The sequence below is a fragment of the Ursus arctos genome, unplaced genomic scaffold (assembly GCF_023065955.2).
Source record: "Ursus arctos isolate Adak ecotype North America unplaced genomic scaffold, UrsArc2.0 scaffold_32, whole genome shotgun sequence".
Classification (NCBI taxonomy): domain Eukaryota; kingdom Metazoa; phylum Chordata; class Mammalia; order Carnivora; family Ursidae; genus Ursus; species Ursus arctos.
Window position 1 is genome coordinate 26,392,814 of NW_026623008.1, and position 14,555 is coordinate 26,407,368.

General features: G+C 56.6%; 2 protein-coding genes across 7 annotated transcripts in view; one reads left to right on the top strand and one right to left on the bottom strand.

Moving 5' to 3' along the window:
• The window catches only part of KIAA0319L (KIAA0319 like), an 88,815-nt gene extending 85,923 nt beyond the window's left edge, over positions 1–2,892 (bottom strand). For 2 of the 5 annotated variants that reach the window (XM_026516694.4, XM_044390600.3), the window contains exon 1: positions 2,436–2,653. The gene's annotated coding sequence lies outside the window, so the exon portion shown is untranslated. Of the gene's footprint in view, positions 1–2,435; positions 2,654–2,781 lie in introns of those variants that run through there. The other 3 variants (XM_026516695.4, XM_026516696.4, XM_048222025.2) reach the window with 3 other exon arrangements.
• On the top strand, positions 2,692–11,705 carry NCDN (neurochondrin). Of its 2 annotated transcripts, XM_057305391.1 has the most exons (8): positions 2,692–3,116; positions 3,390–3,457; positions 4,330–4,470; positions 5,555–6,523; positions 7,312–7,553; positions 8,131–8,355; positions 8,735–8,877; positions 10,174–11,705. In XM_057305391.1, the coding sequence occupies exons 2-8, from the start codon at positions 3,425–3,427 to the stop codon at positions 10,608–10,610; spliced, it is 2,190 nt and encodes a 729-aa protein (XP_057161374.1). In that variant the 5' UTR covers positions 2,692–3,116; positions 3,390–3,424; the 3' UTR covers positions 10,611–11,705. The 2 variants fall into 2 exon arrangements, with proteins under 2 accessions (XP_057161374.1, XP_057161375.1); XM_057305392.1 differs by lacking the exon at positions 3,390–3,457.
• Positions 11,706–14,555: the final 2,850 nt, after the last annotated feature.

The window sequence follows — 14,555 nt, forward strand, 5'->3', positions numbered from 1 at the left end:
TAGTAAATCACCTGTGTGGAAGAATGGAAAAAGCACCAGCCCAAAGAAAAGAAGAACTGAGCCTGAGTTCCAGTTGGGCTACTAATAGCTTTGTGACTTTGACCAAACACTCTTATCTATGATGAGTTTGGACGACCAGAGGTGAGCACCTGAGAGTTTTGTCTAGCTGTGCTTTAAAAAAAATTTTCATGTGACTATCTTTAGGAAACACATGCACTCTCCAGTTTACTACTGCCCCACCACTATGATCTTAAAAATCTAAGTAACACTTCGACGTCACCTTCCTGATCGCTAGAATCATTTGCAATTCCTGACTCGAATTCATAGATACACTCGACAAATATTTGCACAGCCCTTATTATGTGCTAGACATTATGCTGGCTACTTTGGAATCTAGGAGCTGGATAATTTAGGTCCCTTCCAGAGAAAAAAATTATTTTCATCTGTTTCATCTCTCTTATACAACTTCCCTACATTGTATAAATTATTATATAAATCTTGGCAATATCATGAGGGTTGGTTGAGTTCTGAAGAAGCAATTAAAATTCTTCTGTCCTAAATGTGCACCTGTCACCCACATGTGGCAAATGACTCCAACCCCCAACCGCAGCCAGCATACAAGGAGATTGACATCACATGGGTTGGATATCAATATTGACTAATACCAGGAAATAGATACAGGCACACACAGATGCAAAACTGAGGTACAGCCTACCCAAGAAAAGGCTTTCACTGAGCCTCAAGCATTGAAGGAACTCTTTCTCATTCACTTCCATCCATTCTGATTTCTAGTAGTTCTGAAGTTGTATACTAGGGAGCAGGGAGCTGAAAGATGTGTGGGCCAGTGACATGCTCAAGAGATTATGAAATGGAGCCCAAGTTAGAAAGTCTATCCAGCAACTTCTCTAGCCTCCCAAGATGGAACAGCGAGTGTTCATGTGCGTGTGTGTGTGTGTGTGTGTGTGTGTGTACGGATCTTACCCAACACATTTCTGCCTACCACAAAAGGATTTTAAACTCAAAGTGACTCAACACCTGTCATCAATAGCGTGACAGGTGGGCGACAGAAGCATAAAAGAAATGAATAGGTTTTGAAAATGGGAGTAATAAACACCATTGAATTAGCAAGCTGATTAGAAGTGCAATGTCTTACAAGCCATGCATAAGAGAGAAGCAGAGCTCTTTTCATGTGAACTCCCAACAAGCCATGCCTCTGAAATAAATCTACAATTGCCTAAAGGCACAAATTACTGCTAGGGTCGTCAAAGCCTTGCTGACCAGAGGCAAGAACAACACATCACCAAGATCCAAAGGGTTTGGTATAGAATCAAAGGGTAAAAACCCAGGGAGAGAACACACACCCCCACAATACTTGACAAACGAAAGTCTAGAAAAGCTTGCAATAGTTTTGGCATTTTGGGCGTTACAAGTACACCCGAAATAAAAGCACTCTCTGTTGCAGCAGCTGTTCAGACAGAGCAGGGGGTAATGTTTACTTAATACTTCAGGTTGATGGGGGATTTATCATAGTTCAGTCTGTCAGCTACATACGTGGAACTCCATTTATGTACACAGCGATAAGATATGTTTGAACAACGACAGAGCAAGTCTGCAACAGCCTATTCAGCTGCAATGAGTAATCAAGAATAAAGCTTTAAAAAAAAAAAAAGTCTCAAGATATTTGGGAAAGTTACAGAACAGACTGCCATGAATAACTTTGCTTATATTTGCAGACATTGTTTTCCAAATAGCTGGAAAAATGAACAGATTGTTCTGGGAGGTCGTCTTCCCAATTTGTTCCTAGCTCCCAGTCTGTTAATCACAGAAGAAAGCACAAGGACAGTCAGCTAATTCTCTTCACTAACTGCATCTACGGTCGGTTGAGCACAAGCACCAGGAGGCGAGAGAAGGAAAAGCTTTCCTAGAACCGCCTGAGGTTCTTTTTTGATTTCCTTCGTTTCACCTTTGCGCTCACTGCAGACACCACAGAACCCCTCCCTGGGGAATAAATTTCTCAGTCCGGAATAAGGCAGGTTTCGCAGGGTAATTTACACATCGTGCTCAGCCCCGCCCCCCTTATTCTGCATCAACTTTCTATCTTGGTGGGGAGACCAAACACAAGAGACAGCAGCTAAGGGCGAGGCTGCAGAAGTCTAGGGAGGAAGGACAGCGGCGCCCCGAGCCCGGTCAGTCTGTCAAGGGATGGAGGATGCTGCATGACCAGGCCCGGGCCCAAGAGAAACGAGGTTCAGCCTGGGATTCGAGCTCCACACCTGCAAAAAGCCAGAAGCAGCTGGCTGCCCTAGCCGGGCCAGGAGCGCCACCTCCGGGTCCCAACACCCGGCCAGCGTACCCTCAGAAATAGCCCGTCCCGCTTGCCCCTCCCCTGAGCTCGTGGTCCTCGGCCTGGCAGCCAGCCGCCCCCGGCCACCTACCGGGGCTCAGGGCCACACAGCGGGGCCCCGGCTCTCGGCGGCCTCCGCCTCCTCCCGGTCCATGGGGTCGGGGCCCAAACCTTCGCTCCCCTCACCCGGAGGAGGAGGAAAAGGAAGAAGGTAGTGCGGGCTCCCCACCCGGACAGCTCCCTCTCGCCTCAGCCTCCCAGGACAGCGACCGCGGCCGGAAACGCCGCCTCCTCCCACCTCCCGGGCTCAACCCGGAAACACACTCTTCATGCCTAGCAGCCCTCCTGAGCCCCCCCCCCCCGCCTCCCCGGAAGCTCAATTCCAGCCGCGAGCCCGAGGGGGAGGAGGGGCAGTGCTGAGGGACAGAACTACGCACGAGCGAAAGAACCTGGGCCCCCAGGCTGTCGCCTCCCGCTCTCCACAGGAAGTCTGCTCCTTCGCCTGCCCTCCGCGAGCCCCAGGCCCCAGACTCGGGCAATACCCACAAGCAAGATGGCGGCAACGGCAGCACCCCCTACGGCTTAGCGCCCAGGCGTGCCATTGGCCAGAGCCCGGAGTGAAGCCGCCGCCGATTGGTCAAGAGCGCTGCGGGGGTGGGGGTGGAGCTGCAGCCGCCTGGAGCCGGGAGTGGGCAAAGCGGCGTGAGCAGCGGCCCCAGGCTCCCGGAGCATCGCGCTCGGAGAAGATTTCGCCGCTCGGGGCCGCAGCCTGGTGAGCTCAGCCCCCTTCAGGCCCTCCCCTACATCCCAGCCGGGGCCTCGCCGAGCCGGCGCTGATCGACGCCGACACACCCCGGGGACCCTATCGCGACTCCATCGCGCCATATCGCGACATCACCGTGCCCTGTCGAGACTCCATTTTGTCACAGCCCTTTTCAATATATACCTATATATATATTTTTTAATTTGCCCTGTCATCTTTGGGGGCTGTCCATGTCGTGATTTTACCGTGATCTCTCCGTGACATCACCGCGCCATCGTGAAGTGTGATCTCATCGCCGCCCTGTCGTGACTTCATCAATGTCGTGTTGTGACCTGGCTGCGGCGGGACAGGTGGTGACCGCCAGGAACCCTCTTCCCCTTCTCATCTCCCCATCTCAGCAGCCCCGCTTCGATTATCCGGCTTTTGGATTCTCCGTTGTCCTGGGAGCTACCCGGGACCCCCTCTTGCTTCTCCAGCCCCTGCCGGCATCCACAGGCTGGTAGCGGGGCGGGGAGGGCGAGGAGAGGGAACGCAAAGGGTTAATTCTGCTGCTGCTTCGGCTGCTGCTGCTGCTGCTGCTGCTGCAGCTTCTGCCCGAGGGAGGGAAAGGAGAGGAGGCAAGGAGCCTGCGGGGGCGACTGAGAGCCCTGGCTGGAGGGGTGGGGTCCCCAGAGGGGTCTCCAAGCCTTCCCTGGTCAGCAGCCTGCATCCTCACTTCTGCTGAAGCTTGTCTTCTGCCTGTTCTGGAGAAGGGAGGGGAAGGGAAACCTAGGATGCCCTTTTCCCTCATGTCAGCTTGTGTCCGGATAATCGAACTTCACCCATGTATGTCTCCATTCCTTCCTGTCTGTTCTCACCACTCCCTCCTGGTGTGCCTGGGTGGAGGGAGATAAAACCAGGCCTCTGGTGCCAGGGGGCAGCTGAGCAGTGGGGCCAGCCCCCTCCCACTCCTGGGAAATTGGTAAGGAGAGCTGTCCAGCTGAGCAGCGGGGTGCGTGGTCCTTCCTTCCCGCTTTCTGGAGGTGACCTTGGACCAGGGTCCCTTCTTCATCCCTAAGGACTCGAGGGTCCAGTGCCTTTACGGGGCTGCCACAAGGGAGGTCAGTCTTGTGCAACCCATCCCTCCTGATCCCTCCCTCTGTGCTAATCCCTCCCTCCATCCTCCACTCCCACCCCCACCCCTCCTCTGCAGAGGGATGCTCAGTCCCTCTTGTGTTCACAGTTGGGCAAGGCGGGCATCATGGCCTCGGATTGCGAGCCAGCTCTGAACCAGGCAGAGAGCCGAAACCCCACCCTGGAGCGCTACCTGGGAGCCCTCCGTGAGGCCAAGAATGACAGCGAGCAGTTTGCAGCCCTGCTGCTAGTAAGGAACTGACTGAAAATTGGGAGGTGGGAAGGGCTGGGTGGTTGGGCCCCCTAGGAATGGGAACAGAAAGTCCCCAAGGGGTACATAGGTGGTGCTGGCATTCCTGGAGGCACCAAAGAAGGCCCCAGATGCCTACCTTTGGACTCTTCTTTGCTCCCCTGAGTATGGGGGCAAAGGGGAGAATGGGGGTGAATAAGGCTCGGGGCCCTGGGAGCCTTGGAGGAGGCTGCCTGGGTCCGCTCTCTGGGGCGTCCCGCAGCAGATGGGAGCTGACTCATAGGGTGACAGCAGCAGGTAGTAACTACTGCAGAGTACTGGAGGGCTGGAGATGGTTACTCTGGGGGTGGAGAGAGTAGCAGAACTCAAAGTCACTGGGAAGGGGTCCCAGGGGATGGCCAGGACGGCAGTAGGTAGGTTGAGGGTGAGGATGCTGGTTTGGGGCTTAGCCCTGTTGGAGGAACCAAGCTGGGGCCAGCAGAGCAGGAGCTGCAGTGCTGGGAGGGGGGGGGGTTGATGTGTGGGGGGTGAAGGGAGGAGGGAGTACAGTTGCTGCTTGTTTGCCATGGCAACAGGGAGAAGGCTCCAGAGTCAAGGGCTCACACTGCAGCAGAGGAGGTGTTGAGGTGAAATGTAAGGGGAAATGTTTTGACAGGCAGAGTGGCGAGACACAGGAGCCATTTCCCCTGAGAAGGTGGCGGGAATGGATCAGAGGCTTCTCTGGGGGGAGCAATTAGGGTGAGACCCTCAATCCATGGGAGATTTTAAACTGAGCTCTAAACCCAACTCAGGTTGTCGGCATCTAGATTAGGTATCAGAAAGAACTTCCCAAATGACCAGGTGATGAAACAGCGGGACAAGTAGTTGAGGAGGATTGGACCTCCCTTCTGTGGAGATAATCACAGATGAGGGATCCCAGAGGTCACAACCATCCGGCTCCCACGGGAGGGAAGGAGCTGGATGAAATGACCTCGGGACCCCAGAGCGAGTCCCCTTGCATGACCTAATCTTGCTAACAGTCAGCACCCCAGGGGGCAGTGGGCAGTATTCCTTTCATCCTGCTGATAGCACATACCCCCCTTAGGTGACCAAGGCAGTCAAAGCAGGTGACATCGATGCCAAAACTCGGCGGCGGATCTTCGATGCTGTAGGCTTCACCTTCCCCAATCGTCTCCTGACCACCAAGGAGGCGCCAGATGGCTGCCCCGACCATGTTCTCCGAGCCCTGGGTGTGGCCCTGCTAGCCTGCTTCTGCAGTGACCCTGAACTGGCTGCCCATCCCCAGGTCCTGAACAAGATCCCCATCCTTAGCACCTTCCTCACTGCCCGGGGGGATCCGGATGATGCTGCTCGCCGTTCCATGATCGATGACACGTACCAGTGCCTGACAGCTGTGGCAGGCACACCTCGTGGGCCCCGGCACCTCATTGCTGGTGGCACCGTGTCTGCCCTGTGTCAAGCATACCTGGGGCACGGCTATGGCTTTGACCAGGCCCTGGCACTTCTAGTGGGGCTGCTGGCTGCTGCTGAGACCCAGTGCTGGAAGGAGGCGGAGCCTGACCTCCTGGCCGTGTTGCGGGGCCTCAGTGAAGATTTCCAGAAAGCCGAGGATGCCAGCAAGTTTGAGCTCTGCCAGCTGTTACCCCTCTTCCTGCCCCCGACAACCGTGCCCTCTGAATGCCTCCGGGATCTGCAGGCCGGGCTGGCACGCATCCTGGGCAGCAAGCTGAGCTCCTGGCAGCGCAACCCCGCACTAAAGCTGGCAGCCCGCCTGGCACACGCCTGCGGCTCCGACTGGATCCCAGCGGGCAACTCCGGGAGCAAGTTCCTGGCCCTGCTGGTGAATCTGGCGTGTGTGGAGGTCCGGCTGGCCCTGGAGGAGACAGGCACAGAAGTAAAAGAGGATGTGGTGACCGCCTGCTACGCCCTCATGGAGTTGGGGATCCAGGAATGCACCCGCTGTGAGCAGTCGCTGCTCAAGGAGCCACAGAAGGTGCAGCTCGTGAGCATCATGAAGGAGGCCATCGGGGCTGTCATCCACTATCTGCAGCAGGTGAGGGTCCAGCGGCCCACAGAGGGAGCCTAGTGGCGGGGGGCTGGAAGGCAAGGCAAAGGGGGGACGCGCGCTGCAGTACGGCAGTGTAACGGGAGAGGGCAAGATGCCCACTCTGAGGGCTGATCCTGTAGTTCTCCCGGGAGTAGTGTGGCCGAGCCTCCCTCCCCCCCCACCGAGCTTCCACACAAGCACCATACCACACACCATATGTGCACTCCCATCACAGTACACACACACGCACACACACAACACAGTGACTTCCCACTCACAGCCCTCCCCCCAGTACACACGCACAGCAGATCGAAGCAGTCTGTTCGGCTCAACCTCTCGCATTGTTTCACGCACCTGCCCGTACAGACTGGTACCAGAGCCGGGCAAAGGAGCAGGGCTGCTGGTTCCTGGCCTCTGGAGCGGTTCCGCTAACTCCTCCCAGGTCAGAGCTGCTATAGAGGCAGTATTCAGTTAGCTTTGGACCTGTGAGTTACCTTCGAGCCTTGAGATACTTTAGAGGTGGGGGGGCCGAGTCGAGTCCCAGTGAGTGTGGGGACGTGTCGTCTGAAGTCAGTTCCCTCAGCAGATATGCCCTGAGGGCCTGCTCTGTGCCCGGCCCCTGTTGGGTGCGTCTTTACCATGCGCCAGGTGCGGGGTGCACAGGGCCTCCCTTTGAAGGGCTCACAGGCCAGAACTCCCTTGCAGGTTTGTTATTCCTAGGCTGGCTGGCATGCTGTCCCGGCCGGGGAGGGTCTCTGGTCCTGCTCCATCTCACGGGGGTCCCGTGGCAACAGGTGGGGCCAGAGAAGCAGAAGGAGCCCTTTGTGTTTGCTTCGGTGCGGATCCTGGGGGCCTGGCTGGCCGAGGAGACCTCATCCCTGCGCAAGGAGGTCTGCCAGCTGCTGCCCTTCCTTGTGCGCTATGCCAAGACCCTCTACGAGGAGGCCGAGGAGGCGAATGACCTCTCCCAGCAGGTGGCCACCCTGGCCATCTCCCCCACCACCCCAGGGCCCACCTGGCCAGGGGATGCTCTCCGGTGAGTTTGTAGTTAGAGTCTGTCCAGCCAGACTGTTCTAAAGAAAAGTGTAACAGGGGGACACCTCCTGCCCCCCCAGACTGGTCTGTGCCAGGCTTCCTGATTGGGGCATGAGATTTCCTTTAGGATTATTTCTGGTTTTCTCGGGGGGGCTTGTTCACGCAGGACTCCTGCTCAGCCAAGTCTTACCTGCCCAGCCCACATTTGTCTATAAAGAGAGAACTTGTGCTTATCAAGCAGTTACTACACGCCAGGCATTTTGCTCTATCCTTTACCAAAACAATCTCATTCGGTCCACACAGCAAATCTATGCCAGAAGTCTCATCCGCGTCCTCAGGATGAGCAAACCGAGACTCAAGGTTAGAGTAACTGGCCCACACGCACACCACATGGCAGAGCCCAAGTTTGAGCCCAGGCCTGGGAAGCCCCACAGCGTGTGCGTTCTCTGCGGGACCTACAAGGCTGGGTCCTTTTCCCCTGCTTTCATTTCTCTCAGGTGGGATGCCCCAAAAAAGGGAATCCTTTGTGCCTGCATCTGTCCCTACCCCTTACACATCTGTTCCTTCCACACCCCCAGGCTCCTTCTGCCCGGCTGGTGCCACCTGACTGTCGAAGATGGGCCCCGGGAGATCCTGATCAAGGAGGGAGCCCCCTCACTTCTCTGCAAGTATTTCTTGCAGCAGTGGGAACTCACATCCCCGGGCCACGATACCTCAGTGCTGCCTGACAGCGTGGAGATCGGCCTGCAGACCTGCTGTCACATCTTCCTCAACCTTGTGGTCACCGCACCAGGGCTGATCAAGTGAGGCCGGGGAGGAGGTTGGAGGAAGCAAGGGGGGCTACTCAGACTTGCCTCTGATCTCCATCTCAACTTTGCTTCCCTGTGCCCATGGGTTCCTATTAGTATTCGAATGAAAGGCTCTCAGAATAGACAGAGCCACCCCACACAAGGATTTGGCATGTCTGGAACCCTTCTGGGCATGTCTACCTGTTCAGCCCTAAGCCAGTCTCTGCTCCCCAGAGGTCATGAATGGGCCCAAAGTTAACTCTTAACCCTGCTGCCTCGTTTCTTGCCAAACCCTGCCTGGTGAAACCGGGAGCCCAGCATCCCAGGTGTTCCCAGGCCTTGGTCTAGCTCAGTCAACCCCCCTTCCGCCATCTTTCCCTGCCTTTCTCCCCAGGCGAGATGCCTGCTTCACATCACTCATGAACACCCTGATGACGTCGCTGCCCGCGCTAGTGCAGCAGCAGGGGAGGCTGCTTCTGGCTGCCAATGTGGCCACCCTGGGCCTTCTCATGGCCCGGCTCCTCAGCACCTCTCCAGGTAAGCCCCGGGACCCTGTCCTCATGGATAGGGACAAAAGGCCTGGGTGGACCTGTTGTCTTCCGGGCATAAGTCCCCATTTTCAGGGAATGCTTTTACAGAATTTTCCAGTCGAGCGGAAATCTCTGAAGTGTGTCTCCATCCCCCACCCTACCCCACCCTTCTTCCCCAAGTGATAACATTCTCTTCCTTCTGAAGACTTTTAAGGCGAGGTCTGGTGGGTGTAAGTACAGGCCTGCTCAGCGGCACAGGCACAGGCACCTGGAATCCCAGCAGCCCAGGGAGTCTGAATCCAGTGTTTTCAAGGTGGAGCCGCCCCCACCCAGGCCTTGAGTCAGAAACCTGATTCCTCCCATTGAGGTTTTTCTCTGCTCAACGCCTCACCTCCCTCGTGACAGTCTTCGGCACTTTGGTGCTGCTCTGCACAGACCTTCCCCGCAGCCCTGCCTCGCTCTGGCTGTGTGCAGGGGGAGGGGTGTCCCCTCCAGCCCCTGCCCGCCCTCCGAGTCTCCCACTTCGGCCGTGGGTGTCTGCTCGGGTCCCTCTGTCCCCGCCTGTTCCCTGTGCCCCATCTGTCAGGTTGGAGGAGCTGAGCAGATGCCCGGGAACAGGGCGTCACGAGCCTGTACCCTCAGCTGCCTCTCTGTTCCCTGTGCGGGATCCCAGCAGGGTCCCCCCGGCAGTGGGAAGGGAGCATGTCCTAGTGGACCCCGAGCTGCCCCTGTGCTGTAGCCCTGAGCTCCCTCAGTCCCAGGCTGTGTCACCTCAGCCCCTGAGTAGAGCCCCCGTGCTGTTCACCCACAAATGCCACCCGGTTGAACTGACAGCCTCCCGGAGAGGGTCTGCAGTACAGGGATGAGCCCCTGCGTGGCAGGTAAGCCCAGCCCCCATCACCAGCTCCTGGGCCCCCTCTGGCGCCCTCTTCTGGCCCAAGAATCAAATGGTGCGACGGCCCTCGCCGGGAGCTCTCCAGGCCTGGGCGGTGCTCCCGTGGCTACCCTGGCCGCAGGAAGGGCTGACCCTGACGTTGAGTGTGCCAAGATGGTTACGTTTAATTCTCACAATGGATTTCTAAGATTAGCATGTTGGCCCCATTTTACAAGTCAGGAAACGAGAGCCAGGAAAGGGGATTACCCCAGGTCACACGGTGAAGTCGAAGGTAGGGTGTGAGCCCAGGCAGGCTGATAGCAGGCTATGCTTCGGCTCCCGGAGTGTGTCCGCACAAAAGAGGAAAGTAAGGGGCTGGCAGAGCAGCCGGCCCGCAGACCTCACGCGCCCTCCCCCCTTGCCTTCCAGCGCTTCAGGGAACGCCGGCCTCCCGAGGCTTCTTCGCTGCAGCCATCCTCTTCCTGTCACAGTCGCACGTGGCGCGGGCCACGCCCGGCTCGGACCAGGCGGTGCTGGTGCTGTCCCCCGACTACGAGGGCATCTGGGCCGACCTGCAGGAGCTCTGGTTCCTGGGCATGCAGGCCTTCACGGGCTGCGTGCCGCTGCTGCCCTGGCTGGCCCCCGCCGCCCTGCGCTCGCGCTGGCCGCAGGAGCTGCTCCAGCTGCTCGGCAGCGTCAGCCCCAACTCCGTCAAGCCCGAGATGGTAGCCGCCTATCAGGGCGTGCTGGTGGAGCTGGCCCGGGCCAACCGGCTGTGCCGGGAGGCCATGCGGCTGCAGGCGGGTGAGGAGACGGCCAGCCACTACCGCATGGCCGCCCTGGAGCAGTGCCTGTCGGAGCCCTGAGCGGGTGTCCACTGGGGACAGACCCGGGGGTGGGCAGCGAGGGAAGGAGGGAGGAGGCATCCTCCCTGAAGCCCCCAAACTGGACCCCCTCCCCCAACTCCCCCCCCCAAACACCCCAGCTGTCTGGCTTTTCTGAGGGCAAGGGCACGGTGCCCACCCCTCAAGTGTAAGGAACTGCGTCCTGCCCCCCGGGCCCCCATGGGGGCAGGGACTGGCTTGGAAATCAACGTGGCTGTCCCTGCCAGGCCGGGAAAGGTTAAAGCAGCCCCTAGGGAGGGGGGCACTGGATGTCATTGTGCCCTCTGTCAGACACCTCCACAGGAGGGAGGCCCCAGGGTGGGATAGGGCTGGCAGGAGCTGGCTGCCTCAGTCCATGTGCCCTGCCGGCCAGGGTGTGGGCTCCCCTAGGCTGTGGTGTCCCCTCTAGCCTCCCAGGTCCACGTCCTTCAAATTGGCCATTTGGCTCTTGTCCTTGGCCCCCTGGGCAGAGAGCAGACTCAGACCGCTCAGACTGCTGACATCACAGTTCTTCCTATCAAATTCAGTGACCCAGGGTCTGAACTGCCCCATCCTTCCAGGGAATCCTGAGGCAGACAGGCCTGGTGTGGGGGTGGGGAAACCTCCTTCCACCTGAGCTTCCTTGAGGGGACCCAGGGGTCCTTAGGCCCTGACCTCTAAGCTTTTGTGTCATGTTGCAACAGAGTGACGATGGGGGTTGGGGGGTTATTTATTTTGCCTGTCCTTATCCCTGCTTGGACACCTGAGCATCTGATCCCTGTCCCCCTAGTGCCATCTGGCTTGACTGGAGCCAGGAACAGGAGGGACACTTCCCCAGAATCCGCATGTTTCCCTAGTGATTGCACCCCATCGCCATCGTGGTGCCTGGCTTTAATTCCCACCCCTGCTTACGATTCCTCTCTGCAGAGAGACGCGACTGGCGGCTCCGGCAGGGACTACCTTTCTTACAAACCCCGGGGGACCCTCCCCCGAACCTGATCCCTTGCTTCCATTCCCCCTTCCCTCCCCCAGTGCGTTCTGTGATCGCCAAGTTCAAAGCTGTGCACATGCGGACACTCAATAAATGTTCATTGGTGACAAGATGGTCCTTGTGTGGTCTGTCCTGCACCTTCTGTCTTCCTTCCAGACTCCAGCAGCTCACAACTACCGTTTGCTGAGCGCATGCCCTGCCACACACATTTCACAAGTGTTCTTCCATTTAGCCTGTCCGAGAATCCTGTGACACAGGCATTGTCCTGATTTTGCAGGTGAAGACACTTAGGTTGGCTCAAGGTGATGCGCTAGTAATGCCAGAGCCAAGACCGGGCAGGCCGTTGACTCCTCAGCCCACCCTGCACCTGTAGAGCAGGCCGGCAAACCCCGATGCTGAGGGGCCAGGCCTGGTGCGGCTTTGGGGCTCTGACATGGAGGGCCACCAAGTAGTACCGCCACACCCTCCAATTTTACAGACTAGTCAGAAACCCTCATTTTTATGCAAAATCTGATTTTGAATGTTGGTAATTGTTTTTTTAATGAAATCACTGCTACCCCAACAACATCTCCAGGCCAAACATGGCTTTTAGGCAACCAGCTGTTCACCTCTGTTTTTGGTTTTTTGTTTTAAGATTTTATTTATCTGACAGCACAAGCTGGGGGAGCAGCAGAAGAAGAGGGAGAAGCAGGCTCCCCGCTGGGTTGGGAGCCCAACGTGGGGCTCGCTGTGGGGCTCGATCTCAGGACCCTGGGATCATGACCCAAGCTAAAGAAAGACACTTAACTGACCAAGCCACCCAGGAACCCTTGTTGACCTCTGTTCTATGCCAAGTGAGAAGGGGAAGGGGCCTGAGAGCTTCAGCAGGAGACTGGAGCCAAGCACCCAGTGCTTCACCAGGCCTGAGCCAAAGCTGTCAGACCGGAGCCAGACCAGCCCCCAGCCCACACTTGGCAGACATCTCTAGGTAGGCCCTCAAGCCAACAAGCATTTACTGAGCATGTCCAGCGTGCCTCTCTCTGGTTGACTATGCATAGACAGAGGAACATTATTTATTAGATGTACTGAAAGTCATGTTCTTAGGATGGATTCCCTGGGGAAAATATGAAAAGATGGACCCTGCCGTCAAGCAGCTTAAAATCTAGAGAGGAAACAGACAAGGCATCAGCCCCTAGAGGGGTCGTCAGTTGCTTCTATGGGGGTCTGAGCAAAGTATGGCTGGAGCATGAGGAGCCCCTCAGCCTGGCTGAGTAAGTCTGAGAGAGCCCAGGAAGCATTTGCTCTGAGACCTGGGGACGAGGAGAGGCTTGCCAGGTAGACAAGCAGAGGAACAGCAGGTATAAGGGCATGCGAGCTTCGGAACTGCAAGTAGCTCGTTGTTGCTACAATAGAGAGTGTGAAGAGGGATGAGGTCAGACCAGTGGGCATGGACCAGATCCTCCAAGTCCTGGCATGCCACACTTGGAAGCTTCAATATGGGATCATGCTGAGATTTTTCAGCAGACTGAATGTGATCCAGTTTGCATTTTTGAAAGATGACTGGCTGCAAGGGGGACCACTGAGGCAGGGAGCTCGGAGAGGAAATACCAAGTCTGAACTAAGCCCGTGGCAGTGAAGATGGAGAAAATATAGGGAGGAGTTAGTTAATAGGGCTTGGTGATTAACTGAAAGTGAGGAGGGATAAAGAGCCCTCCTGGATACCTGATCTGGGCCACTAAGTGGATAATGGGGCCATTCACTGTCACCGGGAACACTGGGAAACAGGTTAATGCGAATACAAGCTCCTTTTGGTAAATGGTGAGTTTGTGCCGCTTGTGGGATATCCAGGGGTCAGCTGCTTTCTGCAGTCTGGAGCTCAGAGGGGTCTGGGCGAGTGACAGATTTGGGAGTTGTCAGTGTAGAGTCTTAAAGTCATGGGAGGGACTGAGATCATCTGGGGAAGTAATAAGAGAAGGGAAAGGCCCAGAGCAAGCGGCAACCACCTATGGTCCCTGCTCTCGAAGTGCTCACCCTCCTGAGGAGGGGGAGCCAAACCCTGCAGAAAGACTGATAACACAAGGCCGACTGAGCTCTGTACTTCAGCGAGGGATGGTCCGAGAGTTCTGGGCTCCTGAACGGGGAAGGGGCTAGGCTGATTAACAAGACCAAGCTTGCTCTTGGTGATTCAGCTGTGAGGGGGGGATAGGGGACCTGAGCCGCAGTTGTGAGGTGTAACCACCAGGTGGCGCCTCAGCATCTCCTTGTGCCAGATACTCCCCCACTCTGTAAACACCCAGCCAGGCCCAGAGTGGGAAGTTGCCAAAGGCTGGGAGGAGGGAGACTGTGTCAATAAAGGAGGCAGGCCTGAGGTGTTTTTTTTTTTTAACATCAAATCCAAATGCAAGCTCGCTTTTTGAAAAGAGAGGGAAAGATTTGAGCGTGGGAGAAAAGCGATATGCCAAGTATGCCAAATGGGAGTCTAGGATGTCTGAACGTGGGCACCTATGTGTCAATAGGGGTCCTGTGTGCCCATGTGTACGTATGTTTCCCAAGAGTGTCTCCAGGTACGTCGTATGCCCCACGTGCCCCGGAGAGTCTGCATGTGTACCCCTGTGCACATCCCAGGCCTCCACGTGTGCACACCTGTCCCAGAGAGAGGGCAAAGAGCAACGCCCACCTCCACGCCTCAGAAAGTGAGGAGTCCCTTGGCCCTGAAAGAGAAGAGCAACAGAGTCCGCAGCCATAAGACCCTCTAGTTTTTAGAAGCCCCCCAAGCTTCTAAACATCCGTCTGAACATCCGTCTCCCCGGTAGCCATAAGCAAATTCATTTATTGATGATCTCCTCAGATTGTACCTGGTTTCTCTGTCTAGCTACCCAGGGTCATGTTCACATGAAGCCTTCCTGAAAAGACCCCTCAATCAGCTGAGGAATTCGCAAACTCATCCATTCATCATTTATTTAATAAGCATTCACTGA